This window comes from Salvelinus fontinalis, chromosome 7 (assembly GCF_029448725.1).
Source record: "Salvelinus fontinalis isolate EN_2023a chromosome 7, ASM2944872v1, whole genome shotgun sequence".
NCBI lineage: Eukaryota > Metazoa > Chordata > Actinopteri > Salmoniformes > Salmonidae > Salvelinus > Salvelinus fontinalis.
In genome coordinates this window covers 48,570,125-48,589,517 of record NC_074671.1, presented here as the reverse complement: position 1 = coordinate 48,589,517, position 19,393 = coordinate 48,570,125, and the positions used below count along the sequence as shown (strand labels likewise).

At 42.3% G+C, this 19,393-nt stretch overlaps 1 protein-coding gene across 1 annotated transcript; it reads left to right on the top strand.

The window, feature by feature from the left end:
• The first annotated feature begins 15,381 nt into the window (after positions 1 to 15,381).
• LOC129858847 (UPF0728 protein C10orf53 homolog) lies at positions 15,382 to 18,755 on the top strand. Its single transcript, XM_055928083.1, has 4 exons — positions 15,382 to 15,475; positions 15,623 to 15,742; positions 18,517 to 18,519; positions 18,694 to 18,755. The coding sequence occupies exons 1-4, from the start codon at positions 15,382 to 15,384 to the stop codon at positions 18,753 to 18,755; spliced, it is 279 nt and encodes a 92-aa protein (XP_055784058.1).
• Positions 18,756 to 19,393: the final 638 nt, after the last annotated feature.

Below are 19,393 nucleotides of genomic sequence, written 5' to 3'. Positions count from 1 at the left end.
TCTTGTCGATTATTACTTATGTAAGTTTGAGAAAAGACTATGGATGCATCCCAAATAATGCACTATGTAGGAAATAGGGTGCGTTTTAAGATGCAGCCAGTTTATGGGCCCTGATCAAAAGTAGTGCACTACAAAGGGAATAGGGTGCAATATGGGGAGGGGGTAAGAACTTCAAACTAGGTCAGGAAAGAATAAGGATCCGTCTTCCAAGAGTAAACATTTCAAACGTAGCTCTGGGATTTATTATACAGTCATGATCCCTCTCTTGCTAAAAGGAGAACCATCTGTTTGTGTGTGGGAAATCCTCTATTAGTTCACTGGTTTCCCTCTGAAAGAATTACTGCTTTAACTATACAGACTTAATTGTAATCGGCTTTCATGATTTATGAAATCCACTCACAACTTGAAGTGGTGCAGTACCGCTGCCAGAAGGATGACATAAAAAATGTGTTTATTTGACTATTGATGGACCTGCTCTTCAGGAAATGGCCCGTACAATTGGCTGTTGAGCCCAAAGAATACATTTTCCCTCTTTTTGTTTCAAATAATCAAAGTAATAAAGGCTTCAGCTGTCTCTCACTGACCCAGGCCCAGGTCAAACACAAAGCAGAAACCACCCAGGGCAGCTGCTCACATCTTGGACACACTTGTGGTCCTGTCTCTCCCGGTACTATAGAGATGAAGTCATCCATTTGCCATTACAGTACCATATTGTCATCGGCACTAAGTACTGCAGTCTTGCCGTGTTTATATAAACTATTTCTTTCCATTTCCACCTCCGCTCTGCTCTGTCTTTAACATGGTTAACGTAATACCTTATTATGCAAATAGTGAGACTGGTGACATCATAGGAGAGAGAGAGAGAAAGACAGAGAGAGAGGACGAGAGAAAGAGAGAGAGAGGTAGTGAACTCATGGGCAACTGAGTTCTTCTGCAAAAAGATAGAAAATAGAGTTGGATAAATGTAGATAAACTTGAAATGTTTTGCAAGGACTTATACAGGATACTAACCTCAACATCAAAACTTTTAATCCAAATCAATATTCCATACCTAAAATTACCTGAATGGACTATTACTACAAAGGACTAACCTGTACGTACCCCCGCACTTTGACTAGGTACCAGTACCCCATGTATATAGCCACGTTATTGTTATGTAATTTCTTGTGTTACTTTTTGATTATTATTTTTATTTTATTTTTAAGTACTTTAGTTTATTTAGTTTATTCTTATCTCTATTTCTTGAACTGCATTGTTGGTTAAGGGCTTGTAAGTAAGCATTTCACGGTAAGGTCTACACCTGTTGCATTCTGCGCATGTGGCAAATAAAATTTGATTTGACTATCAAGAAAAAACTTCTAACAAACCAAAACCTGCAGAAGAAACACAGCGGAACCTGGAAACACCATCAAACACAAAACTGAGTGAGTAATGTTCAGTCTGAACCTACTTCTGAAGCCAACAAATGTAAAGACTATAATAGGGTTGCAAAGGGTCGAAAACTTTCCAGTAAATTCCGGAAAGTTAAGCCCGGGAATTTTGGGAATCTTTCTTAAATTGGTAAGTTTTTATTAGAATCCTGGGTGGGGTGAATATATTTTATATGACATAAAAAAAAATGTTAACAAGTAAATAGTAGCCTACAGCAAACTGTGTTTAAATAATTTCATACTTGTTAACAATTTCTGCTATGTACATTTGCAAATACTGTGCCAAATCATATGTGAAGAATGCAACAAAGATGCAGAATCATCTGGCCAAGTGCATAAAGTTCCCTCAGCGCTCACAACAAGCAACCTCTGGCAAAAGTCCCTCTACTTCTATTCGAGGTGAAAAATATGAATCAGACACCTTATCGATAGCAACAGCTCATTGTCCTCCTGGAATCAAAAGTTTTTTTGACTCAATGGAGGAACGTAGTCAGAGAAATGCTTATGAATGTCTTGCTCGAGCTGTGTATACAACTGGTTCAACTCTGATGCTCACAGGTAAAGTGTATTGGAAGAGATTTCTGAATGTTCTTTGCCCAGCATACACCACTCCAACCAGACATGCTTTATCTACTCATTTGCTGGATGCAGAGTTCAACAGAGTTCAAGTGAAGGTCAAGCAAATCATTGCGAAAGCAGACTGTATTGCAATCATCTCTGATGGGTGGTCGAATGTTCGTGGGCACAAGCGAGATGATGCACATGATGCAGATGAGCTGAAGGCAGTCATCAATGACCTTGGACCACAGAAGGTATTTGCACTAGTGACAGACAAGGCTGCGAACATGAAGGCTGCTTGGTCTAATGTGGAGGAGTCCTACCCTCAGATTGAGGGAAACAATGCCATCCTGTCTGATGTTCATCCTGACTCTGTTTGCAGATGTAAGAGAAGAAATCCGTACTGCCCTGCCCACTTCACTGTTGCTCCAAGCAGAGGAAACTGCAGTTCTGAAATACATCAAAAAGCGTCAAGACTTCTGCCTGAAGCCCATACAAATCTGAGGCTTTTTGAGCCTGACAACGAGCCATCCTCAACAAGGTTGGAAAGTGACAGTGAAGATGAGGCCTCAGAGTTTGATGTTCAAGAGGTGAACATTGAGGAGGTCCAGGGAGAAGACATGGAAGCCTGAGAGGAAGACAACCAAAGCTTTAGTCTAGAAACTATCATTTTACAGAAGTATGTTGAAAACACTTTTGGGAGATGTGATGGATCATTCAATATTTCCTTTCTTTTGTTGTTCAGTGAAATCATCCCATGTGGAGAGTCAACTCATTTAATTAAAGTTCAATTCGTAACTAATTTTTTGTATTTTATTTTCTATTGGAAAGATTTAATCATTTGCAATTATGTCTACTTGCGATAAGGTAAAAGGTTTATGTTTCTGTCTCCATATGATATGGTAAAAAAAACATCTACATTTAAATTGTATTAATATTCATGTGCATACAGTGGCAAGAAAAAGAATCCTTTGGAATTACCTGAATTTCTGCATGAATTGGTCATTAAATTTGATCTGATCTTCATCTAAGTCACAACATTAGACATACACAGTGTGCTTAAACTAATAACACAGAAATGATTATATTTGTCTTGTCAATATTGAATACATCATTTAAACATTCACAGTGTAGGTTGGAAAATGTATGTGAACCCCTAGGCTAATGACTTCTCCAAAAGCCAATTGGAGTCAGGTGTCAGCTAACCTGGAGTCCAATCAATGAAACGAGATTGGAGATGTTGGTAAGACCTGGCCTGCCCTATTAAAAAACACACCAAAAAAATGACTGCTATTCACAAGAAGCATTGCCTGATGTGAACCATGCCTCGACCAAAATAGATCTCAGAAGACCTAAGATTAAGAATTGTTGACTTGCATAAAGCTGGAAAAGGTTACAAAAGTATCTCGAAAAGCCTTGATGTCCATCAGTCCACGGTAAGATAATTTGTCTATAAATGGAGATAGTTTACCATACCGAGTCTACCATAGGTAAAACACTAAATAAGAATAGTGTTCATGGGAGGACTCCACGGAAGAAGCTACTGCTGTCCCAAAAAAAACATTGCTGCACGTCTGAAGTTCGCAAAAGAGCACCTGGATGTTCCAGACAGATGAAACTACAATTGAGTTGTTTGGAAGGAACACACAACACTGTGTGGAGAAAAAAAGGCACAGCACAGCAACCTCAAAACCTCATTCCAACTATAAAGTATGGTGGAGGGAGCATCATGGTTTGGGCTGCTTTGCTGCCTCAGGGCCTGGACAGCTTGCTATCATCGACGGAAAAATATATTCCCAAGTGTAACAAGACAATTTGCAGGAGAATGTAAGGCTATCTGTCCGCCAATTGAAGCTCAACAGACATTGGGTGATGCAACAGGACAATGACCCAAAACACAGAATGGCTTCAACAGAAGAAAGTATGCCTTTTGGAGTGGCCCAGTCAGAGTCCTGACCTCAAGAGCAGTTCACACCAGACAGAGAGCAGTTCACACCAGACATCCCAAGAATATTGCTGAAATGAAAAAGTTTTGTAAAGAGGTATGGTCCAAAATTCATTGAGCAAGTCTGAGCCGCAACTACATAAAACGTTTGGTTGAGGTTATTGCTGCCAAAGGAGGGTCAACCTGTTATTGAATCATATACTTTCCCCACCCTGCATTGTGTCAATAAAGACATGAAAACCTATAATTGTTTGTGTGTTATTAGTTTAAGCAGACTGTGTTTGTCTATTGTTGTGACTTAAATGACAATTTATGTAGAAATCCAGGTAATTCCAAAGGGTTCACATAATTTTTCTTGCCACTGTATATTTCCGTTAATTCCCATATACTCCCGTTAATTCACATAAATTCCCATTAATTCCCACAAAATTTCCACCTCTGAATATTCCCCAAATTGTGCAACCCTAGACTATAATCTCTAGGTCATTTTGTTATATAAATCTTAATAAATAAGGCTACTAAGCTACCAAGCTGTTAGGACAAAACTGACCTGGCTGCAACTTCAATTAGCACTGAAGTGTGAAGTGAGAGGTGTGAAAACTCTTGAGCACAAAAATGGCTGGAGAGTTTCACAACCCCCCCCCCCCCTCCCCCAAATACAGAGGCCTTTGAAGCCCCCATGGCTTATCCCTGTGCAGAGGTCATTACAATACAGTACCCCATGGATATTAAAAAAACACTGCAAAAAAAGCTTTCTCGTGGACAATCCAGAGACACTATTTGCTGACTGCTACAAAGAGAGGAACGTAAGCAACGTAATTTTCCACACAGACCATCCCCTGGCATGGCACAGTGCTATAAGAGCACACTACCCCTATGTCAAGAGAGAGGGTATTGGCCCAGGGTGGAAACTCTGAATACCAGACATTGAGGAAATTGAAAAAACCTCTGTCAACGTGTACAAGTCTGGGACAGTAATTATGCAGGGCATCCTCATGCAATTCCAGCAGGATTTTTACGCGATCAAAGAGAGAGCACAGCAGGAAAATCCCTCTCTCTGTGACGACTCCCTCATCCTGAGTTAGTCTGATCACACCTCTTCAAACTGTCCAGCAGACGAGGATAGTCACCTCCCAGCACTGAACACACCCATGTCCCACAACAGCACTGCTCCTCCATCATTGAGAGGGATAAATTCACAGAGCTGGAGAGAGACATGGTGGAGCTCAGTCCACACAACTCAGACAGAACAAACCCACAAAACAGACCCCACAACAACACCCCCTCAACAAGACCCGGAGGGCAGAAGGAGGAGATGGACGGCTGTCTGAGAGAGCTGGCAGTTCTACGGACTGAGGTGAGAGAACTTAAAGAGGCACACATGGCACTGAAGGAGGTGAGAAAGTTGAGGTGTGACAGAGAGTAGGACACTCCCCCACAAAAGTCAGCAGAATACCCCACCTCAGATCTGCCCCTCAACACCACAATGGAACAGACAACATAGGACCCACCACCCCAACAGACCCAACACCCTCCTAACAGCCCCCCTGTCAGCTCCTCTGATCAATCAATCAATCAAATGTATGTATAAACCCCTTCTTACATCAGCTGATGTCACAAAGTGCTGTACAGAAACCCAGCCTAAAACCCCAAACAGCAAGCAATGCAGGTGTAGAAGCACGGTGGCTAGGAAAAACTCCCTAGAAAGGCCAAAACCTAGGAAGAAACCTAGAGAGGAACCAGGCTCTGAGGGGTGGCCAGTCCTCTTCAGTCTGTGCCGGGTGGAGATTATAACAGAACATGGCCAAGATGTTCAAATGTTCATAGATGACCAGCAGGGTCAGATAATAATAATCACAGTGGTTGAAGAGGGTGCAACAGGTCAGCACCTCAGGAGTAAATGTCCATTGGCTTTTCATAGTCAATCATTCAGAATATCTCTACCGCACCTGCTGTCTCTAGAGAGTTGAAAACAGCAGGTCTGGGACAAGGTAGCACGTCCAGTGAACAGGTCAGGGTTCCATAGCCGCAGGCAGAACAGTTGAAACTGGAGCAGCAGGACGACCAGGTGGACTGGGACATAAAGGAGTCATCAGGCCAGGTAGGCCTGAGGCATGGTCCTAGGGCTTAGGTCCTCCGAGAGAAAGAGAGAAGAGAGAGAAAGAGAGAAAGAGAGAGAGAGAATTAGAGAGAGCATACTTAAATTCACACAGGACACAGGATAAGACAGGAGAAATACTCCAGATATACAGACTGACCCTAGATAACAGACTGACCCTAGATCCCCGACAAATAAACTATTGCAGCATAAATACTGGAGGCTGAGACAGGAGGGGTCGGGAGACACTGCGGCCACATCTGACGATACACTGGACAGGGCCAAACAGGCAGGATATAACCCCACCCACTTTGCCAAAGCACAGCCCCCACACCACTAGAGGGATATCTTCAACCACCAACTTACTATCCTGAGACAAGACCGAGTATAGCCCATGAAGATCTCCCCCACAGCACGAACCCAAGGGGGGGGGGGGGCAACCCGGACAGGGAGATCACATCAGTGACTCAACCCACTGAAGTGACGCACCCCTCCTAGGGACGGCATGGAAGAGCACCAGTAAGCCAGTGACTCAGCCCCGTAATAGGGTTTGAGGCAGAGAATCCCAGTAGAGAGAGGGGAACCGGCCTTTCCGTTCACCTTCACACTCCTGGGCCAGACTACACTCAATCATAGGACCTACTGAAGAGATGAGTCTTCAATAAAGACTTAAAGGTTGAGACCGAGTCTGCTTCTCTCACATGGATAGGCAGACCATTCCATAAAAATGGAGCTCTATAGGAGAAAGACCTACTGACAGCTGTTTGCTTAGAAGTTCTAGGGACAGTAAGGATGCCTGCGTCGTGTGACCGTAGCATGCGTGTAGGTATGTACAGCAGGACCAAATAGCTCTCTTGACAAACCCCACACATCCACTGAGGACACACAAAAGCCAGAGATTGGGCTTCTAATTGACTCAAATGGCAAATACATGGAAGAGGATAAACTTTTTCCAAAACACAAAGTGGCTAAACTCTGGTGCCCAAACACTAGGCAAGCCCTGGACCTGTTGTCAGAAGACAGGCTAGGGTCCCCCAGCCACATCATAATTCACACAGGCACAATGTCCTGAGGGCCCAGCAGGAAAGGGTGGCCACAGCACTCAAGGGAGTGACTGAACAAGTGGTTATCTCCACCCTACTACCTCGAAAATAATTTCACCCTGGCACCATACAGCGGGTATATGCAAGCATTCCGCGAGACTGTGCCTTAAAACCTAATGTCTACCTGGCCCACCACTCCCCCCTGGATTTGAACAGCCTTTACAACCAGGTCCACCTCTACAAGGCAGCAATCCCAACTTTTGCCAGGACCCTGAAGGACGTCACCCTCAACCGTAGCCCCAGCACCTCACACAGGAGCAACAGTCTTGGGAAGTTGGCCTCATAGAGCCTCCACCACCCAAGTGGGTCTTTGTCAGGGTCTGTGTCAGGGGACATCATCAAGTAACTTGACAACTCAGTTTTGATGTTGTCCTCCTCTGACTGTGGGCTAGACAGCGCTGTTGTCTTGAAGAAGCTTGCAAGTGTTTTTTTGCCCTTCATAGACACAGGTTTACTTTCTTCTTCTTGGCGTACAGTTGTGACCAGGGTGACGTGTGCTTTCCTCAGCTAGCAGAGACTTCAGCTCCAAAACAGCTCTTTGTTTGATGCTCTCACTCTTGTCATCTGCTTTATATGTTGTCCTGAACCGTGGATCCACCAGCCAGGCCATATCAAGGAGTTCAACTGTGGCAGGATCTTCGTACTTGTCATTCGAGATACTGTTGTGTAGCACTCTTGATTTTCTTTGTGAGTGTGCCCTCACCTTCCTCTGGCTGCAGGAGGCTGCTGTTGAACAGGTTTAGCACAGGCTTGAGATAGGAGACGCTAACGTAGTTCTCCCCAGACAGCGTGTCAGTGAATTCCTGTAGTGGGCCTATGGCTTTGTTCACTGACTCCAACTCGTCGACATCCTGATAGCTGGGCACCAGGTGCCTGCTTTTCTTTTCTGAGCCCAGGACCCAGGCTATGGCCTTTTCTTGTTCCAGGATTCGTTCTAACGTCTTCTGTCTTGACCCCCACCTTGGTTGGGGACTCTGTGATGAGCTGGTGAGTGGGTAGACTGAGCTCAGCCTGTACTCCAGACAAGTCTCTCCTCTTCTTCTGGCTGAAGGAAAAGGTGCTGACCACCTTCTTGCACAACCCAATGGCACGGTCAACTCGTGGGTCTTTCACACCATTCTCTGAAAAGAATGAAGAAAGAAAGGATTCTAAGAATGGCAGCATTTTCAATAACGTGACAAGTACAGCATTCAGTTGACCTGTCAAACCAACACGACCCCCCCCCCCCCCCCCCCCCCCAAACCACACGTCTATTCTATTGTTTAGGAAGGTTTGATCACTAGCTGTTTGAATATGTAATTTATATAATCATTTTGATTGAAAATGTATTCATTTAGTTAATTTGTGGTTATTTGCTATTGGATTGGCAGAATGACACAACTACTAACACATTAGCCTACAGCTGGCCTGAAAATAACTTTTTTGAATGCACTTTCTTTATCCAATGTCACACTTACCGAAGATGAGGTGAAGCCTGTGCCCAAAGCACTGCAGGTCCAGTTGTTCAAGCGCAATGCTTTAATTATGTTTCTCCCGCTGTCAGTAGTCATGCACACCTGTCGGTCTTCGCTCATCTTCCACGATGCCAGAGAGTCTTTGAGACCCTGGGCTATTACTTCACCCGTATGATCATCGGGGAAGTAAGACATCTGGAGGCAGACATTTTGCAATTTCCAGTCTTCATTTATGTAGTGGACTGTCAATCTTAGGTATGGCTCTAACGTTCTGCTCGACCATAGATCGACTGTGGTGGAAAAATAAGAAACATTAGCCAGCTTCTCTGTGACTCTTTCGCGGGTAGCAGTGTATAATCGAGGCAGGGCTTCTTCCGTAAAGTACTTGCGGCTTGGCAACTGATATTTGTGGTCAACTGTACCTAACAGCTTTTTAAAGCCTGGCTTTTCTACTGTAAAGATTGGGACCATATCTTTCGCCATGTAATAGGTCACTGCATCCGTTATCTCCTTCCACCTCAAACTTTTCTTGTCATAAGGGATTACGTTTGAAAAGGATGCGGCTGTGGTAGTTTGTCTTTTAGCAGACGTTTTGGGAATCGGGCGACTGGAATCGGCGTTGCTTAGTCTCATGCGTTCCTTCCATTCCACGGCGTGTTTCGTTTGCAGGTGATGGAAGAGGTTGGTTGTGCTGCTGCTTTTCGTCGCAATTGTCTTTCGAACACATTTTGCACAGGACATTTGTTCGCTGAACATCAGACCTCTTAAACCCAAACCACTTCGATATTACTGGAAAAACATCGCTGCCCTTTTTGGGGATGATTTCATCCTCACGAGAGGCTGAGTTGGCTTCCTCACTTTCCATTTTTGGTTGAACTCTTACCGCCGCTACACTTCTCCAGCGTGGTCACAATTTGTGAAACGCTGTCTAGGGTTGTGATTGGTGGATAACCTCTGTGCACGTGTTGTCATGCAATTGGGACATGATTCGACATTGGGTTGACAAAGAAGAGACCGTGAGATGCTGCATTTGTAAAATGTTACAACATTATAACAGAACCTCGATTCATGCAATACAGGCATTTTCCATATCGAGCTAAAACAAAAACTCGATATGTCGCCCAGCCCTAGGAGACGGACCCACTGGTTGCCCTCTACTGTAGATTACAGAGAGCTGGAAGTCGCATCCACCAAACTACCTGATGTGAAACAGGGAAGAGACTCCCTGTATGCTAATTTGGTATAGAGCAGACCTAACCCACTCTATTATATTAGGAAAAATTTTCATCTGGCTAGAAATGAATAAGGAAATTATCTCAACAGAGACAAATGTCCTCATGTCTGCTACCTATATCCCCCCAATAGAATCCCCATACTTTAACGATGGCAGCTTCTCCATCCTTGAGGGGGAGACCAACAATTTCCAGGCCCAGGGACATGTACTAGTCTGTGGCGACCTAAATGCCAGAACTGGACAAGAACCTGACACCCTCAGCACAAAGGGGGACGGACACCTACCTGTAGGTGACAGCATTCCCTCCCCCTAGACACAACTACAACAACATAACCAACAAAAATGTGTCACAACTCCTGCAGCTCTGTCGGTCACTGGGTATGTACATAGTCAATGGTAGGCTTCAAGGGGACTCCTACGGTAGGTACACCTATAACTCATCTCTTGGCAGTAGTACTGAGCTATGCTCAGTCATGAGGCATCAAAGCCAAATAAACTGAATAATATTAAGAAATGCTATAGATGGAAGGAAAGTAGTGTGGAAATCTACCAAAAAACAATTAGGCAACAACATATCCAATCCCTTCTAGACAATTTCCTGGACAAAATGTTTCACTATAATAGTGAAGGTGTAAACTTGGCAGTAGAAAACCTAAACAGTATATTTGACCTCAGCTTCCCTATAAAATCTAAAAATGTCAAGCAGACAACCTAAGAAAATTAACAACAATGCCTAATGGTTTGATGAAGAATGCAAAAGAAATTGAGAAACCTATCCAACCAAAAACATAGAGACCCAGAAAACCTGAGCCTATGCCTTCACTATGGTGAATCACTAAAACAATACAGAAATACAATACATTAAAATAAGGAACAGCACGTCAGAAATCAGCTCATTGTAATTGAAGAATCCATAGAATCTAACCATTTCTGGGAAAATTGGAAAACAAACAACAACACGAAGAGATATCTATCCAAAACGGAGATGTCTGGATAAACCACTTCTCCAATATTTTTGGCTCGATAATAAGGTACATGATCAAATACAAATTTCAGAATCAACTATTAAAGACTACCAGAACCCTCTGGATTCTCCAATTACATTAAATGAACTACAGGACAAAATACAACCCAAAAAGGCCTGTGGGGTTGATGGTATCCTAAATTAAATGATAAAATATACAGACCACAAAATCCAATTGGCTATACTTAAAGTCTAACATCATCCTCAGCTCTGGCATATTCCCCAATATTTGGAACCAAGGATTGATCACAAGGATCAATCCACAAAAGTGGAGACAAATTTGACCCCAATAACTACCGTGGGATATGTGTCAACAGCAAACTTGGGAAAATCCTCTGCATTATCATTAACAGCAGACTCGTACATTTCCTCAGCGAGAACAACGTACTGAGCAAATGTCAAATTGGCTTTTTACCAAATTACTGTACAACAAACCACGTACTCAACCTGCACACCCTAATTGACAAACAAACAAACCAAAGCAAAGGCAAAGTCTTCTCATGCTTTGTTGTATTCAAATAAGGTTCTGACTCAATTTGGCATGAGGGCCTGCTATACAAATTGATGGAAAACGATGTTGGGGGAAAAACATACGATATTATAAAATCCATGTACACAAACAACAAAAAAATATGTGGTTAAAATTGACCAAAAACACACACATTTCTTTCCACAGGGCCGGAGGATGAGACAGGGATGCAGCTTAAGCCCCACCCTCTTCAACATATATATCAATGAATTGGCGAGGGCACTAGAACAGTCTGCAGCACCCGGCCTCACCCTACTAGAATCTGAAGTCAAATGTCTTGTAACGATGTTCCTCCTCCTCTCCATTTTCGGAGAAGGAGGAGTATTGAGGGAACCAAGGCGCAGCGGATTGTGAAGACATAATGATTTATTGAAGACACGACAAAATAACAAACACGACGTAGACAGAAAACGAACTATACTTGAAAATGATACAAAATAACAAAACGAAAGTAGACAGACCTGAACGACGAACTTACATACAACGTGAAGAACGAAATGAACAGGAACAGACTACATGAAATGAACAAACCGTATACAGTCCCGTATGGTGCAAACATTGACACGGACACAGGAGACAACCACCCACAAACAAACAGTGTGAATGCCCTACCTAAATATGACTCTTGATTAGAGGAAAATGCAAACCACCTGCCTCTAATCAAGAGCCATACTAGGCAAACCAAAACCAACATAGAAACGAATAACATAGACTGCCCACCCAAAACACATGCCCTGACCAAAAACACATAAAAACTAACATAAATAGGTCAGGACTGTTACATGTCTACTGTTTGCTGATGATCTGGTGCTTCTGTCCCCAACCAAGGAGGGCCTACAGAAGCACCTAAATCTTCTGCACAGATTCTGTCAGACCTGGGCCTTGACAGTAAATCTCAGTAAGACAAAAAAATGGTGTTTCAAAAAAGGTCCTGTTGCCAGGACCACGAATATAAGTTCCAGACACAGTTCTAGACACAGTTGCCATAGAGCACACAAAAACTATTCATACCTCGGCCTAAACATCAGCACCACAGGTAACTTCCACAAAGCTGTGAACGATCTGAGAGACAACCCAAGAAGGGCCTTGTATGCCATCAAAAGGAACATAACATTTGACATACCAATTAGGATCTGGCTAAAAAATACTTGAATCAGTTATAGAACCCATTGCCCTTTTTGGTTGTGAGGTCTGGGGTCCATTCACCAACCAAGAAATTCACAAAATGGGAAAAACAACAAATTGAGACTCTGCATGCAGAATTCTGCAAAAATATCCTCTGTGTACAACGTAAAACACCAAATAATGCATGCAGGGCAGAATTAGGCCGATAGCCGCTAATAATCCAAATCCAAAAAGAGAACCACCTTACAACCACCTAAAAGGAAGGGATTCCCAAACCGTCCATAACAAAGCCATCACGACAGTGAAATTAACCTGAAGAAGAGCCCCCAAAGCAAGCCGGTCCTGGGGCTCTGTTCACAAACACAAACAGAACCCACAGAGCCCCAGGACAGCAACACAATCAGACCCAACGAAATCATGAGAAAACAAAAATATAATTACTTGACACATTGGAAATAATTCCCCTGACCACTGTGACTGACCCAAAATTAAAGAAATATTTGACTATATACAGACTCAGTGAGCATAGCCTTGCTATTGAGAAAGGCCACCGAAAGCAGACCTGGCTCTCAAGAAAAGACAGTCTATGTGTACACTGCCAACAAAATTAGGTGGAAACTGAGCTGCACTTCCTAATCTCCTGCCAAATGTATGAAAGAATTCGAACACAAATCCAGTTTTGATAAACTCCCATATATATTGGGTGAAATACCACAGTGTGCAATTGCAGCAGCAAGATTTGTAACCTGTTTAAAAAATAAAAGGGAAAACAGTGAACAAACAGCATTGTAAATACCACTATGTTTATTTATTTTCCCTTTTGTACTTTAACTATTTGCACATCATTACAACACTGTATGTATACATAATTTGACATTTGAAATGTCTTTATTCCTTTGGAACTTTTGTGAGTGTAATGTTTACTGTTCATTTTTTATTGTTTATTTCAATTTAGTTGATTATTAATTTCACTTGCTTTGGCAATGTAAACATATGTTTCCAGTGCCAATAAAGCCCTTAAATTGAATTGAAATTGAACTGAGAGAGAGAGTGAGCGAGAGCGAGAGATGGGAGAGAAGCTATACAGATCATTGGTATTCCAGAGGCAGCTATTACCCAGATTATGTTGATGTTACAGAATCAAGTGGATGGTGATTGAGGAAGGCCTTTCCATGATCTGATTAAACACAAAAAAATGTGGAACACATTGTGGAAAGATTAACTGAGTTGAGTGAGGAAATTACGTGTCACTTTTAATAGGTTTATTTACCTGCATTTCCCTATGCTTATCAATCAAATATTTTATTAGATACACGTGATTTTAGATAATGAATAGGGAAGACTAGTGTTAGAGGTTCCTAAATCTGAAAGACAAAATCAGCAACATATTTACAAAATGTGGTCGTTTTGCTGTGTTGTGTTTGTAGAATCATAAATGTGACTTCATTTGAAAGAGATTCCAAGTAATAGTCTGTGTTCAGAACAACTCTAATCACAGGAGACAATCACCCTCAGTGTCATGTGTTCCAGAGTCATGGGAACAGAATACAGGCCCTTTGGAACAGTCTGTGAATGCTAAATTCCACAATGATGAAAGCTGGAGTGTACTAAAACTCTCTTTCTCCCTGTGGTCTCTTAGATGTTGACAACTGCTGTTAGATGTATTGTGTGTGTGTGTGTGTGTGTGTGTGTGTGTGTGTGTGTGTGTGTGTGTGTGTGTGTGTGTGTGTGTGTGTGTGTGTGTGTGTGTGTGTGTGTGTGTGTGTGTGTGTGTGTGTGTGTGTGTTTGTGTGTGATTCATGTAGGCCTATGTGTGTATGAGATGTATGCCTCAGTCTGTCCAGTCAGTAATGCTAATTCATGAAATCGAGCCAAAGGTCTCCAATTACATGGTATTCAATCAACTCAATCTCAGGACAAGCAGCATCCCTCAAACGTTTCCCCATGATGCAGTTGCCTGCCTCACCCACAGACAAACCCAAAGTCAACTCAAAAGACTGCCTGGGCGGTGATGTCATTTTCTCCTATGGCTAGAGCCGGAGATGTTTGGGAGTGTGGTGTGTTCCGTGTTGAGGTGTGACCAGTGCACCTTTATAACTGAACAGTCTCTGAGCTTGCAGGATAACATATGGCCCATAGATTACTTTAGTACCACAGGGAAATGTAGCACCTGTAAACGCAAAAACCTCTTCAGTGTAAAATGTAATCCTTTAACCATACATAGGAAACAATGTCTGGGGAATAGCTGCTAGGGCTTTGTTGAGTGAAGGTTAGTTTCAACAGTTCAAACTGAAGAGCCCTCGCAACAGTACAATGGCTGGCAGCCAATAGCATAAGGTAATTTAACCAAATTGAAATGTTTAACCAAAGACTCGGTAAAGGGTATTTCAAAAGAGGACAGCAAGATCCATGATAATGTTGTTGATTAAGACGTACAGCCACTATGCTGTCATATATGCGTTAAACTCTGCGGTCTGCGCATAAACTAAACTATGATTTTATAATAACTCACACTGTATTTATCTTGCAGGCAGCATGTGTTATGCCCAGTTCATGTGCTAGTCTTATCTAGGAAACCCGTACATTTCCGACAAGCTAAATGAATGAATGCGGCACGTGTATAACTACAACCAGTAAGCAAGTCTTGACATTTCAGAGTTTCCTAATTTTGACCGGCAAATAAACGTGGCATAACGTCGAGCGGCAACTTCTCCACAAAAGGGCTTCACAGTGAAGTCACACCAAACCAGCAAATTAATTCCTTGGAGATGCCGGTCTCGCTCCGTCGTTAGGGACACCGCTGTGCGCAATACAGGCCAACAATTAATCCAGGACATTGATGAGGTTTAGTTGGTAAAAGGTGTTATCAGCAATAGTTACAATGCCTCAAAATGAAGTAGTTATCGTGCGCTACGGCCCATATAAATCGTGTGGAATCGTGGACCACAGAACGTTTCGTCTGATTGGCCTCCAAGGTAGATAGAATCCTTGGCTACATTCAAATAAGTGTGCCTATTGCAGCGTCATAAAGTGCCTTTTTAGTTTTATATAAGTGAGCAGCTAGTAGCCTACCTTTCGTTTTCCCGATAATATCACTTATCCACTTCTTCTAACTTTCCTAGCTGCATTGGAAGAGTATGGACATCAAAGTGTTATGGAGAAAATGTCTGATTGGAACAAGGTGGAACTTGTGGTCAATGGAGAATGTGTCTATACATGCAGCATAAAACAGCTGGAGTTTGGTAAATTCAATGTAGATACTGTAGATTACTCTATCAAATTGTACAGAATCTTACCTGTGGTAAATTATGACTAATTTATCTTTTTCACAGAGTGAGGTAAGCATACTGTAACTGAATGCACATGGATTTAACCCTTGTCCCCTCTCTAATTGTGACCTCATCTGTGAAAAACCTCATTCTAGAGCAGGGGTATTCAACCTGGAGCCTGCTAGCCCTCTAGTGGTCAGCAAAAATATATCAATACAGCAACAAAAAAGTCGATACATATATTTTTTTAATTAGTATTGCTAGCAACAACAGAATAAACACATTTTGAATTACATACCTACAGTAGGAAATAGGACAATATCTTATTTCTAATGATGTCAACTTTATTTCTCAGCTGGCAATTACATAGGGGAGAACTGGGACGAAAGTAACACTTTTGTTTTTGTTTCTAATTACTCAGAGATCGATAGAGCTAGATACACCATACTGTATGACAAACAACTTATGTGTCCTCTACCATTAGCAACTGTAATTTCATTTCTATGGTAAATTAGTTGAAATTAAATAGACCGAGAACAGAACTACCGCAATGTTACTTTTGTACCTGCCGGTGGGGCGGGAGTAACACGGCCTTGGAACAGAAGTAACAGTTGGCGAGAAGTGCACAATGCTCGTTAATTTCAACCAATGTACTATCAGCCATAATTTCATATTTGTGCCAATTTGAATAAGTAATGCTATAGGTTCAACATTTATGAAAATTAACCATGCGTCAACATCGCAATGTTGCGAAGCCACAATAGTTTGCCTTACAATATGAATCGGACTAAAATGGATCACATACCTCTATTAAGCATAATTTTCTAATCTCACTTGAATGAGAATGTAGTAGAATATGTTTTTCACAATTTTCAATTACTAGTCATGCTATGCTCCAGTTGTCCTTGTCATGCGCGCTCCTCGTGTCTTGATAGAATAAATGTCTTTATTCTCTTCTAAAAAGGCAAACTCACCATGCTTATCATATTTCCATGGCTTGATACAAGGTTATTGACCCCCAGAATCATAAAGATATATATTTTTAACCACTAACCTGTTGATAAAAGCTTATGTGAGAAGCTGATCCATCAAGCCAATTGATTAAGGCATAATTCTAATGATGTCATATATAATTTTCAAACATTCAGTCACTTGTTGATATTTTGATAACATTATAAAAGCAATATGAACTAGAGGAGACAATGACCTGTGTTTAAAATGTATTTTATTTTATTCCAGGTCATCAGTTTACATTATGTTACTTTCGTCTCACCCGTCTCTCCTGTAACTTCTCCCAGGCTTACACCGAAGACTAGCTAGCATGATACTTGAAACCTATGCTGTTATTTAGTCACTAGATGGGTAAAGAAAATGACATCCACTACATGACCAAAAGTATGTAGACACCTCCTCCTCGAACATCTCATTCCAAAATCATGGGCATTAAAATGGAGTTGGTCCCCCCTTTGATCCTATAACAGCCTCCACTCTTCTGGGAAGGCTTTCCACTAGACATTGGAACATTGCTGCAGGGACTTGCTTCCATTAGTGAGGTTGGGCACTGATGTTGGGCGATTAGGCCTTGCTCGCAGTCGGCATTCCAATTCATCCCAAAGGTGTTCGATGGGGTTGAGGTCAGGGATCTGCAGGCCAGTCAAGTTCAGGCCAGTCAAGTTCTTCCACACCGATCTCAACAAACCATTTCTGTATGGACCTCGCTTTGTGCATGGGGGCATTTTCATGCTGAAACAGGAAAGGGCCTTCCCCAAACTGTTGTCACAAAGTTGGAAGCACAGAATCGTTTAGAACGTCATTGTATGCTGTAGCGTTAAGATTTCCGTTCACTAGAACTAAGAGGCCTAACCCGAACCATGACAAACAGCACCAGACCATTATTCCTCCTCCACCAAACTTTACAGTTGGAATTATGCATTGGTGCAGGTAGCGTTCTCCTGGCTTCTGCCAAACCCTGATTTTTCAGTCAAACTGCCAGATGGTAAAGCATGATTCATCACTCCAGAGAACTCGTTTCCACTGCTCCAGAGTCTAATGGTGGCAAGCTTTACACCACTCCAGCCGACACCGCTTGGCATTGCGCATGGTGATCTTAGGCTTGTGTGCGGCTGCTCAGCCATGGAAATCCATTTCATGAAGCTCCTGACGAACAGTTATTGTGCTGACGTTGCTTCCAGAGGCAGTTTGGAACTCAGTAGTGAGTGTTGCAACCGAGGACAAGCAATTTCTACGTGCTACGCGCTTCAGCACTCGGCTGTCCTGTTCTGTGAGCTTGTGTGGCCTACCACTTTGCAGCTGAGCCGCTGTTGCTCCTAGACGTTTCTACTTCACAATAACAGCACTTATAGTTGACCGGGGAAGGTCTAGTAGAGCAGATTTTTGACGAACTGACTTGTTGGAAAGGTGGCACATTGAAAGTCACTGAGCTTCTCAGTAAGGCCATTCTACTGCCAACGTTTGTCAATGGAGATTGCTTGGTTGTGTGCTCGATTTCATACACCTGTCAGCAATGGGTGTGGCTGAAATAGCCAAAACCACTAATTTGAAGGGTGTCCACATACTTTTGTAAAAATAGTGTTTATTTTTGGGAGGTCAAAATAATGAAAAACTATCAACCAAATCTATTCATTTCAAAATGTTGATTACTTGTCCTTTACATTATCATTCACCTAACAAGATGTGACTTTTTATTTTTGCTAACGCTAATTTGCTAACGCTAATTTGCCTGGGAGGGGGTCTCTGGGCAAGAAAAGGTTGAAAACCCCTCTTCTAGAGCCATCTAGATGAAGCCATCTTCATAGAGGGTTCTGATTCATCAGATTGTCAAAGTCACTGATTATGATGTCACAGTAGCATTGAGTGCATTATGTTTATAGCGTAACAGTCCTTAATTCTGCCTTCCATGGGAGGAGATGAGAAACTGGGCCCCCTATCCAAGGAGGCCATCACTACTGTGCAGAATGCATACTGAGATACACCCACACTCTACCAGGAGATTGGTCAAGGGGATGAGTCTAGGCTAATCTAATAGTAAACCTGAAGAGAAACACAGCAACAGATACTTTTGTATTTTTTTATGACAATCATTGCAGTACCATACAATAGTATTCTACAGCAATAAGTCAAGTGTTGTTGTATTTATTGCTACATAATCTCGGGGACCCAGAATCAAATCTGGCGTGTATGCTGGTTATCTCAACAGTCTGTCGTGAGAGACTGCAAACACGCTAATTGCAACATGCAGTCATTATAGTTCCTTATGGTTTTTATTTTATGGTGATTAACTGTGCTATAGTTAAAATATCATTGTCGGTATTACCTCAGACAATGTTGTGTCTGGTCCCTGTCTGAAAACGTACTTTAAAAAATCCATAGCGTTCCCTTAACCTTTGGCGTACTACCCTTCTTAGATCTGCTTCCTGTGGTCTCTCTCCTCATCTGAATATGATTACTTCTGCAATCTATTCTCAATTAGCCTTATGGGAGGGATTGTGCACTAATAGAATCATACCCTATCGGTCAGACCACAGATCAAATTAGCAGACCAAATTTGCACTGCTAGCAAAATCCAAATGGTCATGCAACCACTGCCACACAGTCACAGTCTGG